The 14,213-nt window shown below is 41.0% G+C and overlaps 1 protein-coding gene across 3 annotated transcripts in view; it reads left to right on the forward strand.

Moving 5' to 3' along the window:
- The window catches only part of als2 (alsin Rho guanine nucleotide exchange factor ALS2), a 41,204-nt gene extending 27,381 nt beyond the window's left edge, over positions 1-13,823 (forward strand). For all 3 annotated transcript variants that reach the window (XM_022223466.2, XM_087134117.1, XM_022223467.2), the window contains 15 exons: positions 167-231; positions 617-889; positions 1,724-1,789; positions 2,204-2,305; positions 2,928-3,189; positions 3,583-3,660; positions 4,219-4,349; positions 5,116-5,280; positions 5,626-5,746; positions 6,177-6,334; positions 6,571-6,750; positions 7,048-7,227; positions 8,451-8,493; positions 9,229-9,440; positions 9,919-13,823. In XM_022223466.2, coding sequence (XP_022079158.2) covers positions 167-231; positions 617-889; positions 1,724-1,789; positions 2,204-2,305; positions 2,928-3,189; positions 3,583-3,660; positions 4,219-4,349; positions 5,116-5,280; positions 5,626-5,746; positions 6,177-6,334; positions 6,571-6,750; positions 7,048-7,227; positions 8,451-8,493; positions 9,229-9,440; positions 9,919-10,069 — 2,187 coding nt within the window. In that variant the 3' untranslated portion in view covers positions 10,070-13,823. The remainder of the gene's footprint in view (positions 1-166; positions 232-616; positions 890-1,723; positions 1,790-2,203; positions 2,306-2,927; positions 3,190-3,582; positions 3,661-4,218; positions 4,350-5,115; positions 5,281-5,625; positions 5,747-6,176; positions 6,335-6,570; positions 6,751-7,047; positions 7,228-8,450; positions 8,494-9,228; positions 9,441-9,918) is intronic.
- Positions 13,824-14,213: the final 390 nt, after the last annotated feature.

Raw genomic sequence — 14,213 nt, forward strand, 5'->3', positions numbered from 1 at the left:
GAGTTCAGTCAGTTGTGCATTTAGAAACAAAACGTGGAAATTTTAAATCTGCTTCACAAATTTACTTTGCTGTTTATGTTGACTTGTATCCTCGGTGTCAAGTTTTTCCTTAATTTTTATTTAAAATCTTGCTTATCGGTATTCAAACTTGACTTTACTTTTTTAGTTTTCAACTCATCAAGCCTATCCACTTGCTCTGATATGGGCTGAACCCGGCCAGCAGGCTAATCAGTAAGTACCCTTCCCTTTTTAGAATTGTCACATTTTCCCACAGAATAGAAAGTAGCAAGCAAATTTATATTGAATTGTCAGTCTCTTTTTTTTCTTATTGTTTACTCCCCAAGCCAATTGTTTTGTCAGTTGGTTAGCTATAGGTTTACACATGACAGCAAGATTACTGTGGGATTACATATCTAGTAGTATTTCTCCCAATTTATCAAAGATTTCATCACTGCCCTGTTTTCACCATGAAATGACAAATAATAGTTCTGAAGCATCATAAAGTGATGTATCATGCATCTGTAGACTTTGTGATGCATCATAAGTCCATGATGATTACTTCTTGGCCAAACTGACAAGTTTGAAGTATAAAATTTATACTGTCAATCTGTTCCAGAAACACCATACAACTGACCATGCCGGAAGCCTCCCTCACACTCCAAGCACCCTCCCCCGCCGAGAAGGCCGAGTGGCTGTGGTCCATCAATCAGGCCATTGACACCGTGCTGACCAATCAGAAGCCAGGATCCGTCTCTCCTGCTGCCATTCCCGGGGGCCAGAAGATCCCACCCAAGCTGACGCGGCAGGGGCGATATGTGTTCCAGGGACAGTCCAAGTTCAAAGACGCGGTGTACGAGGGAGTGTGGCACCTGGGCAAAACCCACGGAAAGTGAGCCCACAACGTAGCTCTGAAATCTTTTTTAAGAACTGGTTTAAGGCCGATTCATGCTTGGCTTGAAAGCAAACATGAACCCAATTTTGTGACGTCAGATTAAATATCCACGCCACACATTAGCAGAAGTTGAACACGATTTGACTCAAGCAAATTTAACTGCAACTGCTTTGTGACATCACAATGGCTTGGTTTTCATGCTTGTGAACTGGGTTTCACATGGGTCTTGTGGGGGAAGGTACAGTATGTATTGTCCGCTCTGACTCAAAGTACATGTACCTCTTCAGTGGCAACGAAGAGAGGTTTATGGAGACCATTTCCACTAGCCATCCAGTGCACTTATCAAGGCCGTACATTCTGTATACCTAACACAGCCCATGCTCAGTACACCAAACCTTCCCACCAAAGGAGGTCATTGCTATGTAAAATCATGCCATTATCTCCTTCCTGCTTGCAGCCAGCATCTCATGTAGACTGATTGATGACAGTTAGCATTTTGCCAATTGCATGTAACTGCTGTCAGCGATAAATAACCATTTCTTACACAAAAAGGTGTTTTTCACGTAAGATAGCTATTCTTATTGTTAAAATGCCTGTTCTGTTTGTTATTACTTTTTATGTCGAATTGAGAGCAGCCGCAAAGTATAATTAAGGTTACCAGTCAAAAGATGTGTTGTTTACTGCATGCCACCAGTTCACTGCAGAGTTCTCTTGGCATGTAACATTTTCTGCTCGTGTATTTCACGGACCTGGATCCAGGTCTGTAAAACACTGAAGGATTTTGATACCTAACATTTAAAGCCAATTTCGTTTGCGTCCAATTTCTTACAGAGGCACTTTGCAGTGGCCCGATGGACGGAAGTATGCCGGTCAGTTTGTTCAAGGGCAACAACACGGGTGAGTTGGGCTCACATTTGTGGGACCTACCTTTTGATGTTTTCAACCATTTTACTTGGAGCTCAATTCATTTTCAGCACTCTTTTATCAGATTTACAACAAGTAATCCTGGATGGATTTATCAAATACTCTTGGATGTAACATTGACAGATTATATACAGGAAAGCATGTGATTAGCCAGTCAATACTTAAATTAATAATATCCTAACTTGAAGCTACTGAATTCCTTAAGTAAAAAAGGGTACTGTTTAGTATGTGGATATAGAGTTCTTTGGAAGTAGCTATAAAAGAAATAACTCTTCTGCAGTAACCTCTACATGCACCCGCTCCTGCTGCTGAAAAATAGTAGCCAAAGCCAAGGCTATCCTAAATGTAGCAGACTGTCAGTTTGAACTAAATGCTTTTCATTTGCAGGTACGGTGTGTATACAATCCCCAGTACTGAGAAAGGTGTAAGGGCGCAGGTGTATGAGGGAGAGTGGCAGGAGAACTGCATGAGTGGCTATGGGAGCTTAAGGTAGGAGGAAGAGTAACTAACCCAAGGCTGTCTATCACCTCTAGCCACACCTATAAATTTGCATAATCAGCTCACAGCAGTACATGCGTCTTACCTTTTGAAATGGTACCCATTCAGTTATGATGGGTTGGGTTACTTTTTCACATTCGTTTACAGAGTTTCAACAAGGCTATATTATTGGATCGTGTACATGTACTTACTGTTTTGCATACTGTTGGTTTTTGGGCTTACATTATTCGCTGCTGTAAAAAGTTAAACGACTGTTAAAAGTTGGTGCACAGTAACTCCTGACTTTTGGAGAAAAGCGAAAACCAATATGGTTTTCACGCATTGCATATTAATTACAATATATTGCAAATTGTCAGTTTTAAAATAGAAAGCCTGAGAGTTAGCAGTTACTGAAAATTTTAGTTGATATTTAGATCAATTTTTCTTAGTTTTGTTCCTTTAAAGTATGATTTTCAGACATTAAAATTCAAGCAGTGCGCGGTATCCTCATTTCTCCGATATTTATTTTTATTTTTCAATTTGTCCAGTATTTAATTAATCTAGAAACTGTCATGAGCTTATGATTTGAGTCTAGTAATGACAATGTTACCGCAATATTTGATCCGGGAAACAGATATTCCAATGGGGACATTTACCAAGGAGATTTCAACGACGGAAGGAAGCATGGGCATGGCATTCTGCATAGCAGCACTGGTAACCTGTACATCGGTGAGTGGCAGAATGACCGTCGCCACGGCTACGGAATCGTGGAGGAAAGGCAGCGGGGAGAGAAGTACATGGGCAAGTGGGAGAACGGCTGTCGGCACGGCAACGGGATGGTCATTACGCTGGATGGATTATACTATGAGGGCGTCTTTGCGCAAAACAAACTGACGGTGAGAGAGGAGTTACTCAATCAGTGTTTCATACACTGTGTAAGAAATGTGAATTCTTATTCAGGATGTTTACAACCCGTTGTTCAGGTCAGTTCAGAAAATCAGAGGTTTGATATACAAGCTTTTTTCTCTTACAGTCCCCCTTTTTTTTTTGACCATTTCTTTATCAAATGATCAAGAAATCATTCACAGAAACTGATTATTTTTAGAAACTGAATGCTGAATGAAGAATGTAACTTTTAAGTTTTGGATTTATCAAGTAGCATTTTCAGCCAAATCAGCGACCACTGAAACTGAAGGACGTGGGTGAATTTATCCTTCACTGATCAGGTTGTTCTGCCTACTCCCTTGTCTTGGTTTTTACGCTGAGTGTTAACTTTCTTATGTACTCAGGGCGTGGGTGTTTTACTGACTGAGGATGGCACCATTTATGAAGGAGAGCTGACTACGGGACCTACACTCAGTGGCAAGGTATGGCTGTGTCTATCAGCAGAGTGGGCCTTAGAAATGGTCAGCATTTTGTTATGCAAGTGTGCTAGCTCAGATTTAACCTGATTTCTGCAAAATCCACTAAAGTGCTGCACGAGGCTTCGCACTGTGTTGATTATGTCCAACTTAAATCAACGTAATTTTTTAATTCAAGTGCACAAAGATGCCATCAGTTTTTACTGCTGCACAGTGTCAGGAATAAGATTCAGAAAGCTTCCTAGCAAAGCCTCTTGTGTGTGACCATTAGCTGGAAAACTGACGGTCACCTGAACTGCTTGTATCTGCTCTGTACACTAATACCCTACCACCAGTGACTTTAGAAGGGCAGGTGCAACAATCAATTACCATTGGTGCTGTGTATGTGTGCCCACTGCCCATGTCATCCCTCGGATTAGCAACATCTAATAGTCAGGTGTACTTCCAAGTGAACAAGGGAAATCACTGCCCGATAAATGAGCTCTCTCTCCGGTTCACAAGCGGAATCTGTCGTCTGGATACATTTCATGATTCAAAGTGGCCAGTATTTCCTCCTCTTGCCAGGGAGTTCTGATGTTACCATCTGGAGACTTCATTGACGGCAGCTTCAGCGGCCTATGGGGCGACGGTGTCAAGGTTAACGGAACATTCAGCAAAGCTGCAGATTCTACCCCTGACCACAGCAGACTGACCAAGTAAGCCCAAGGAGGGTACATGCAGTTAGGTTGATGATGCACACCAAGTTAAAATCAAAATCTAAGTGTCAGTCATTCTCCAGCAATGGGCCCCTTGTCACCCATCACTTTACTACCGTTAGAACATTGCAGTTGGTTTGTGGCCTTCTGACAGCAGCAGAACAGAACTGTCTTTTATCATCACTGAATTGGAAAATTTCTCGCTAATCGATTACATTGACTGCTGAGCCTAAAAAATTTCACTTCAGGGAAATTTGAAGCCATGTCGTGGTTTACAAATGTATCAACTTTCTGATAACTTCTCTCCAGTATCTTGGTGGCATTCTTCCAATCTGTAAGTGTCAGTTCAGATGCATTGCTCATTATCCAAATCTAGAGCAAAGACAAGTGTCCAACTGGAAAACATTTAGCTGTGTAGCTTGGGTGATAAGGTGCCAGTACAGTTAAGTTAACCCTGCTGCCAATTATAAGCATTCTACTTCCTCAACTGTTTCTGAGAGTTAGTGGGGGAAAAAAGGCACTTCTCAAGGAACATGAATCCTGGATTTCCTACTTCCAAGCACAGACAGTAATCTACTTGACAGTCAAACTGGTAAGGGTTGACTGACCTATAAAATTGGTTGCTATTGCAGTGAGTCCTAATGAGTTGTATTTTTTTATTTTTCTCATCTAAGGATTCTATAAATGGATTATCGATCTTTTGAGCACTTTGAATGGAAAGTGCTCTGTTTGCTAATCGTAGATTTTTTTTTGTCTTTTCAATCAGTGCAATTGGTAAATTCACTGTAGCAGCAGACGAAAAGTGGGAAGATGTCTTCAACCAGGTTCGCTCAGTTCTAGGTTTGATGGAGAGCAAGCGACCAGACTCCCAGAAAGCCTGGGCAGCCATTGCTGTGGCGATTTCATCACGGACACAGCAAGAGATGGAGAGGTGAGCTGCTTTTTTAGGGTGTGTAAAAATGAAGGTTTTGTTGACACTGGAGTAATAAACTTTGGCCTCCAACCAAGAGAAATCACTTGGAAAAGGTTTTGAAAAATTGATGCATGATAGGGGTTTGCTTTGCAGTTGGATCATTTACTCAGTTTTGCAATGCTTTTCTGGTGAGATCTCTACATTTTGTCAGTTTCAGTAACAAGTGCTTAAAAATGGATTGATGCTTATTCAAGCAGAACTAAAGACTTGCCCTCTACAAGCTGGACACCATGTCTGTTGGATGATAAAATTTGCTTAGTCTCCCGTGTGAAGTTGGCTTAGTTTCATGCTGTGGCTTTTCAGGTTGCACAAGGACGAGCGGAGCAAGGTAGTCGAGGAACTGCAGAAGATCCCCAGCAGTGGTCAGAGCAAAGGCAAGATCACCGAGGAAGACTACAAGTCAATCCAGGAATACCTGGCCAAGGTAGGGTCGCCTAGGAGCCATCGCACATTGGCTGTGTTTGAGATGTATAACACTTGTTAAAACGAGTACTCTCCTGAGTTCGTGAAGAGCCAAAAGCATAGTTTCGATCAGAAAGGTGAATGTTGACTGTTTGCACAGTATGATCCAAGAGTAAGTCACGCACAACTTCTGCACCCGGGGGTGTCAGGAGTAACATGCAGTCCTGCAGACCCATTCACTGACCTCCCGTTAGTCCACCAGTTCTTGGAGAATGAATGCAACCGATGGCACATTTCGGATGCATGCGCACTGTATGCACCTTCACCAAGCGCGGTGTTTGTATTAGCCTTGTGGCTGTATAGTGTCCCTAATGCTTCTTGTCACCCCAAAAATTTGACAGTCAAAATATGTTTTTAACCGTTGTTGATGTGACAACCTCCCTCCCCCGTAGGCCTTTGATACCTCTCTTCACCCCTTGGGCAAACTCCTTGAGAATCTGTGCATAGCCTACCGGGAGACCTACATTGGTCTGGGTGCCCATCGCTGGCTACTGCCTTATGCTGTCGACGAGATCAAATCGTACGTCAAGAGGATATACCAACTAGTCCGGTAAGAAAATATGAACAACTGAGCAGCAGTTCAGCATAAGCAGTAGTAAATACTGAACAAAATTATCAAGGAATTTACGAGGAATTGTATTGTCATACAGTCATTGAAGGTCCTGCTCTTGTTCTGTTTTTTGCAGCATTTGCATTATTTCTTCCTCTTCTTCACCCTGGATGTTCATATGTTTATCCACCGAGAGTAAATGTCAAGTTTTTATGCCTACGCTTCTTGTGTTCCAGGGTGCTCTTCAGTGACCTTCCCAACGAGCACCCGACAAAACCCGAAACCCCAGTTCACGATCACCACACCTCCGACTTCCATTATTACTACGACTACAGCGACAGCCACGCACCACCAGCAGTTGAGGCACAGATAGCCAAGTCGGCCAGCAAACCTAGGCAAGAGTCTACCGATGACATGTAAGTTGGATATGTGGCCCAAGGGCCATAGTTACATCCTATCTGTGGAGATGCTAATTTGAGAGCTTGAATAAATGATTGATTGGTCAAACGGCATAGAGGTGTGGACATGATTATATGCAAATCTAGGTCATAATGTCAACTCTGGCACAGGTTAGCTGTTGATGCAGATAAGATGCTTGATATACATGTATGTAGTTCACATTAGTACTAGGAAGAGCCCCTGCCCACAATTATACTGCACTTATAGCTGCAATGTGACTTTGACGTTGTCCTTCCATGTTTTTGTGTGTGCAGCACCTGTCACATTACTAGTGATGGTCTCCTCTACCCGATAGTACTACCCCGCCTCTACCCAGCCCTGTTCACATTGTATGCACTGAAGAATGAGGAAGAAGACCAACAGTACCAGGAGAGATTGAAAAGGCTCAATGAGAGGCCTGATATGGCACTCATGGCATACCTCAAAGTGGACCAGTAAGTAGGAAAAAAACAAACGGATAGACAGGTGGATAAATGACACTGGAAGAACAGACCAAGGAATGACATCGGCCAGTAGGAATGACCCAGACTAAAAAAAATTGGTGGGAGGTCTGATATGGCACTCATGGCATACCTCAAAGTGGACCAGTAAGTAGGAAAAAAACAAACGGATAGACAGGTGGATAACTGACACTGGACGAACAGACCAAGGAATGGCATCGACCAGCAGGAATGACCCAGACTAAAAAAAATTGGTGGGAGGTCTGATATGGCACTCGTGGCATACCTCAAGGTAGACCAGTAATTAGGAAAAAAGAAACAGATAGACAGATGGATAACTGACACTGGAAGAACAGACCAAGGAATGACATCGGCCAGTAGGAATGACCCAGACTAAAAAAAATTGGTGGGAGGCCTGATATGGCACTCGTGGCATACCTCAAGGTAGACCAGTAATTAGGAAAAAAGAAACAGATAGACAGATGGATAACTGACACTGGTCAAACAGACCAAGGAATGCTATCAACCAGCAGGACTGAGCAGAATGAGAAACTTGGCGGGAGGCCTGATTTGGCACTCTGGCATACCTCAAGGTGGATTAATAAGGAGCAAGAAACAAATGGATAGACAGATGGAACTGACAGTGGACAAATAGACTGAGGAATGAAATGATCAAGACCAGAATCAGAAACTGAACAGCAGACCTGATACGGCCCTGTGGCATACCTCAATGGTGGACCATTAAATACGGAAAAACAAATAGATGCACAGCCGACGGTGGACAAACAGACTGACAAATGACACCAACCAGCCGGGCTGATGCAGAGCCAGAGACTGGGTGGGATACCTGATATAGCCCTCATGGCATGCATCAAGGTGAGCCAGTAAGTAGGCAAGAATGAATGGATAGACAGATGGATAACTGACGGTTGACAGATGAACCAAGATGAAGAGAGTAAGAAAACCCAGGCTTGATACAACCCTCATGGCACAACCCTCACGATGGACCTGTATGTAGGGAAAGCAAAAACATAGATGAACAGCTGACAATTCACAAACAGACTGAAGGATGAAAGTAGACAGCATTATTGACATAGCTCGAGGCTGACAGTAGATGTAGAGTAGGTGGGGACATAACATGACAATCGGCAAACAGATGGACAAGACCATCAGTATCCAAGCTACCCTTATACAAAGACTCTTTGTTTTATTAATAGAAAATTCTGGCTATTGGAAGAAGTTGTGAAGGACTCCTTGAAGGTACTGAAATACATTTATGACTTTGCTTTTAAGCCTTTTATAATATTCTCTTTTACAAAATTTATAATGATGATTAATAATTTATAAGGTAACTCTTCAATTTAATACTTTTGCCATCCCTCCTTGATGGACCAGCTTGTCAGGTTATCACAGGTAGAGATTGATGTAGAAACTAAGGGTGGAAATTTACATTTAATTTGAAAAACATTGAGAAAACTTTCCCATCCCGTTTAAACATGTAAACGTCCCACCTTTACCATGGTGTCATTAAATACTTTAAACACAACAAATTGCATACATGGTTGACACAAAGTTCCAGTGATGGATTTATGGTATTCCTTTGATATGACCGAGCAGTAAAGGGCTCTGAAGATCAGATTACATTTTACAGGCATCGTTTACGATAAAATTGAACACCAGATTGTGTCAATTAAAATGTCAAACCTCTAAAGGGGGCAGTTCCGTTTAAACGGAAAATCTGTCAACAGATTCAGAACTTTTTCATTTAAATGTGTAAATGTTCCACCTTTAGTAGAAATGTATCATTTGTTAACATCTTAATTTACTTGAGTACATTTATTTGTGGTAAATATGTCAAACATGAGAATACACAAGCTTATTTTGTTTCAAAGTCTGCTTCATTATTTAGAAGGCGGCGTGTCAGAAGCATGTTCAGAATTGATATGTAGTTTCTGTGTATTAATCTGATCCAAGTTTTATCGTCTTGTTCTCTAGAGAATATCAGAGATCCGCGACGTCTCCTACATCAGCGCCGTGGAGTGCCTGCAGAACATGAGCACCACGTTCAGTCCACGCCAGAAGCTTCTGATCATCCATACGGCATGGGAGGCCATCAAGGAAGCCATTGAGGCCCACTGCTCGGACAACGTCACACTGGGTATGGATGAGCTGTTCCCTATCTTCCAGTATGTGGTCATACGAGCAAGGTAAGCTGGTTTGTGTAGACGAGTCCAGGCACGTGGTCACTGTGCACTGAGAAATCCTTCCCCGCCCTACTTCCCCCCCTCCCTTCCCCCACTCCTCTCGTCGAAGTGTTAAAATGATGTCACCATGGCACAGCGTTGTGTGCCTACTCAAGGTTGCGACTGAAAATAACACGCGGCTTTCGAAGCTACTGGGCAGTCCCATTGACATGGGTGTTCAGACACACCCTTAGATATCTGCTGTTATTGGCTATGTGCACAAACAAGAGAGGGCGGTATGCAGACCAACAGCAAGAGCGAGTGAAGATCTATGTGCATTTTAGCAGTTTGCAATCACTGTGCACTTTCTAATGTTCCTGGAATTAATCACGAGTACTTGTTTTGGAGTTTCTTGTCTTGTGTGTTGTACATTTGTGTTTTCGCCTAGCCATCAGAGTGCTTAAAAAATAATATTTTAAACTTGTGACCATTCTTCTGTCAGGATTCCCCACCTGGGCTCAGAGATCCAGCTCATCAATGACCTGATGGAGGTCAAGGCTGACCCAGGTCAGTGGGGTCACATGTTTACCACCTTGGAGGCCTGCTATCTGCTGACCAGACATGACAAGCTGCCGGAGGATTGTCTAGACTAACCGGAGCCCAGAATGATCTCTTCTCCGTTTCTGTATTCTACCTTCAAACAGAGTGCAGAGAATACCTACAAGTCTTGTTTGTGGTGTGACGTGTATGTGTACTTGAATTGGGTAATAAATTACATAATCAAGACAGTTATCTCAGAATTGCAGAAACAAAATCATAAAAATGAATCATTTCATCAGTTGATTCATTCATGTAAATAGCAACGTGACAGCAATTCTTTCATTTTGTCATGAGACTAAGCAGAAATGTGTTTGAGTTGGTACCCAAGCTAAAGTCTGTTGGTTGAAAGGACATTCTCTGTTGCCGGTTGGTACCCTGCTCATTATTTCATCGTATCAATTCGAGTGGAATTTGGTTTGACAAGTTTAGTTTTGGACAATCACTCATTCATTCAGCCCTTTAAGTCCGGGCATTCATTCAACTTTAAAAACTTATTTGAGAAAGTTTCACTCAGCGCAGCCTATACTTGACACAAACTTTGAAATGAAATATTTACTTCAGAATTTCCCAGTACTTCAGTGCTGTGTTAATGCAAGAGGCTCTCTGTTAGTCTGCGACACAGTTTACATGTATTGTTGAGGCAGCTTCAGCTCTCGAAATTCAGATCCCAGAATTTTTTTCATCATCTCTCTGGGAATTCACATTCATAGTGAGCACTCAAATGCCTGCAAGTAACTTAATGAAACCTTAACTAAACAGAAATAAAGAGCTGTTAGTATCTTGCGTGAGATTTTTTTTTTAATGTTACTTTTAACTATCAGTGCTTAATCCTCATTGATACTCTGCATTACTGGTCCTTGTAATTGTATAAAGTAACAAAAGTTTAACAGCAGAAGAATGCTGTAATTGCCAAGAACCAGGAATTTGTACTATTCAAAGTCTATGTATTGCTCTTAAATTGGTTTCCTTCCCCCCCCCATTAAATAAAAAAACATGTTGTAGCTAAGATTGATACTTACTTATTAAATGCATAGGTTATCTATTCATTGTCATTCAAATATGCTTGAAAATGATTGGGTAATTTGTGCATTGTACAACAGAATTTCAAGTTTTTGGCATGACTTGTGTACAGGTGTGATGTTGGATGTTTCAATTAGTGTACAGGTGTGATGTTGGATGTTTCAATTAGCGTACAGGTGTCTCGAGATCAGATATTGTTGATGTTTATGAGTCTGCATGTGAGGTATAAGATTAAAAGAGTGTTGACATTTCTTTTCATTGGCTGTGGATAGTTTGGTTTCCCAGAAGGACTTGAAAAGACTGGGAGTGTGCCAAAATTGGACAAAATCTATGAGGAAAAAAACGTTTAAAAACCAGAAAGCCACAAAGTTTTCCGAATCAATGGACCTCTGCTCTGATGATTCCACACTTTGTTTACGCATGTAGTTTCTTGTGCTCAGTGGACTATGGGACCCCACCCAGTCTGTAGCAAAGTTCACATGTAAATAAAGTGTGACATAGTCAGTACATGGACTTACAAAACCCTGAACTAAGGGTAAGTTCTTGATTGGTTCAGGACTGGATAGCTCAGACATTGTTTACTAAAGCTGATGATGTCCTTGTGATCTTAAAGTGTAAAGCAGTGCCATGGTGTGGTGCTGGAACTTTGTGGGTACAAAAATGTACCTACCGGTTGGTTTCCAGGTATTGAAGAAAAGTATTGTCTGCGTTCTGTATTTTCTATGAAAGGGTAAACCACCACGTATTTAATGCGCACTTGTATTATAGCACGGCGTCATCTCTGTTTTTTCACATTTCCTCGGCTAATGTATTAAATGCGATCTAGTTTTTTTTTATTGATGTTTGCAACAAATTTCATTTTTATTGATGTTCGCAACAAATTTCTATGATTTTAGTGCAGTGTATATAGCTGTCTTGTTTTCTTCAAAAAGAATTGCTTTATTTCCCATTGTACATATTATGCATGATGAAACAGAAGAGATATTTATTTATGAGATCTGAAATACGTAAGCGATGATTATGTATTAGCGCAGGTATTGCTGTGAACTGACATAAATAGTTTGATCATCATTCATTTTGCTTATGAATCACTTTGGTGTTTTCTTGCACAAATTTTAATCTGTAGTTGGCCAGTTTCCTTTTCCCGAGAATTATTGCTTTCTCCTCTCATTTGTGTAAAAGTTACACGCGCCAGCAAAAAATCTGAGCTTAGTCATGCTGTGCAATGTTAGTTGGATAGGACATCGTTGTCAACAGTAACAGAAAATGTGCATTCCTCTCCTTGTAAGAAAAATATATATAAAAGGCTCTCCTTCATGTGTTCATGTATCTGTTGCACAGAAATAACCATAATAAATAAATTGAATTGAGTGAAATAATATCACACGTTATGCACACAACACCCATTAAGGTGGTTGATTACTTTTATGTGCCTACTTACCTGAGGTGCAATAAATTTGACTTGTGATGATTGCAAAGTGTCTTAACCTGTAGTTGTAGACAGAATGCCTGGAGAACAGTGTTTCCAGTTGTGACAAATCTAAAATGATGTGCTTTGAATGGTTACTGCCAGTAGTGATGTGTAATTACATCCAGTATCGGATTTTATGATCGTGCAATTTTTATGGAGTTTGCGTATTGTGAAAGTGTTTAGTGTGAGACAAAAGGCATATGCATGTACAGAAGTGTAGGTCATTCACGAGCGCGGGATTGACAGAGACGGTCAGATTTCTGGTGTGAAATTTAGCAGGACAAGTTCCCTGATGTGAAATCTCTGGAGCAGCTGAGAAGTCAAACTGAAAAAGTGTCTCAGATTGTACGTACAAGGACAAAAAAGTATTTATGGGTGGTTCATGAAGTGAAAGAGTTGTATTGCATGCAAAAAGGAACACACACAAAATACGGTAGAACAAGGAGGGTGACTTGTGTGACTATATCTTATTAAAACATTCCTTACAGGGTGCCAGACTGTACAAAAGAAAGCTCAATAAAGACCTGTATGGTTGACCAAAAGGACAAAAATGGCTTGGCAAGTCATTTTTGTATAAGTTGCTTTCATGTGAACAACCTTAATGTACTCAGATTGAAAAAAAGGTAAGCTTATTACCATGTAGTATTTGCTCTTTGAATACTCAACTAAAAAGAGGGGGAAGAACACAGAAAGTCTGTCGTGTATTTGTGCTAACCGGTGAAAATGTACTGTGCAGAGTCATGTGTGTATTGCTTGGGGGCTTCAAATTATCCACCTATTTGCCACGGCAGAGAAAAAAAAACAAGTACAGGATAGGGTGTGTGGAAGACTCATTAAAAATGTCCATGTGTATTAAAAACATTATCAGCGTAATTTAACAATTGTTGGATGTTCATGTATTTCATTAATGTGTAATGTAAACAGGCTGTGGAAGTGGACCTGATGGCAAGTCGTTAAAAAGTCGTATTTTGTCCGTCTAAATCTATTGGCGTGGCTCCACTAAAGATGAGTAACTAGCCAAGTTTTGACTTCCGTTTATCGTCTCCAAGTTGGGGACAAGGCAACCGGTATTCCTGTGCAGATAATATAACCCAATTACTTTTAGCTACTTGCAGACTATTACTTTTAGCGACTTGGCACCAAGTCTGCTATGGAAGTCGTCGGCTAGTGGCTGTGACCACTTCCATAGATACATGTGTAATAGCCACAGCTATGACTTCTGAATGCAGCCGTTCCTTACCTATTGATGACAGATCCTCTGTGTACCAAAGACTGTAACCTCGATAATAAAATCCTGTCAACAATTCATGTTTTAACTGGACTTTGAGCATTCCTGTTTGTGCATGAACTGAAAATGAGTAGCCACTCATTTTCACTGTAACCCAGGTCAGACTAGTAAACTGGTACGGTTTTTTTTCAAAAGAAACTTGTTTGTTTGAATTTGAGTTGTCGGATCAGTTTCTGTGTAGTTTCAACAGTAACTCATGTTTTCAGTTGTGCAGAAAACCTTCGGTCAAAAATGATGTTGACAGGTTGGTTTGACTGGCTTGAGAGATTGAAATAACTTGCTATTGTGTAGACAAAACAACACTGACTCCTTGTTTTGCCCTAGACTTTCAGAATGAAGTGAGAAATTTTATCATTAATGTCAAGTGTTTCATGTCATAGGCTAAGTATAGCCGAGTCGACCTAGTATCTACATGAAC

Source organism: Acanthaster planci, linkage group LG03 (assembly GCF_054643075.1).
Source record: "Acanthaster planci isolate LZ-2023a linkage group LG03, COTS_SCS, whole genome shotgun sequence".
Lineage (NCBI taxonomy): Eukaryota > Metazoa > Echinodermata > Asteroidea > Valvatida > Acanthasteridae > Acanthaster > Acanthaster planci.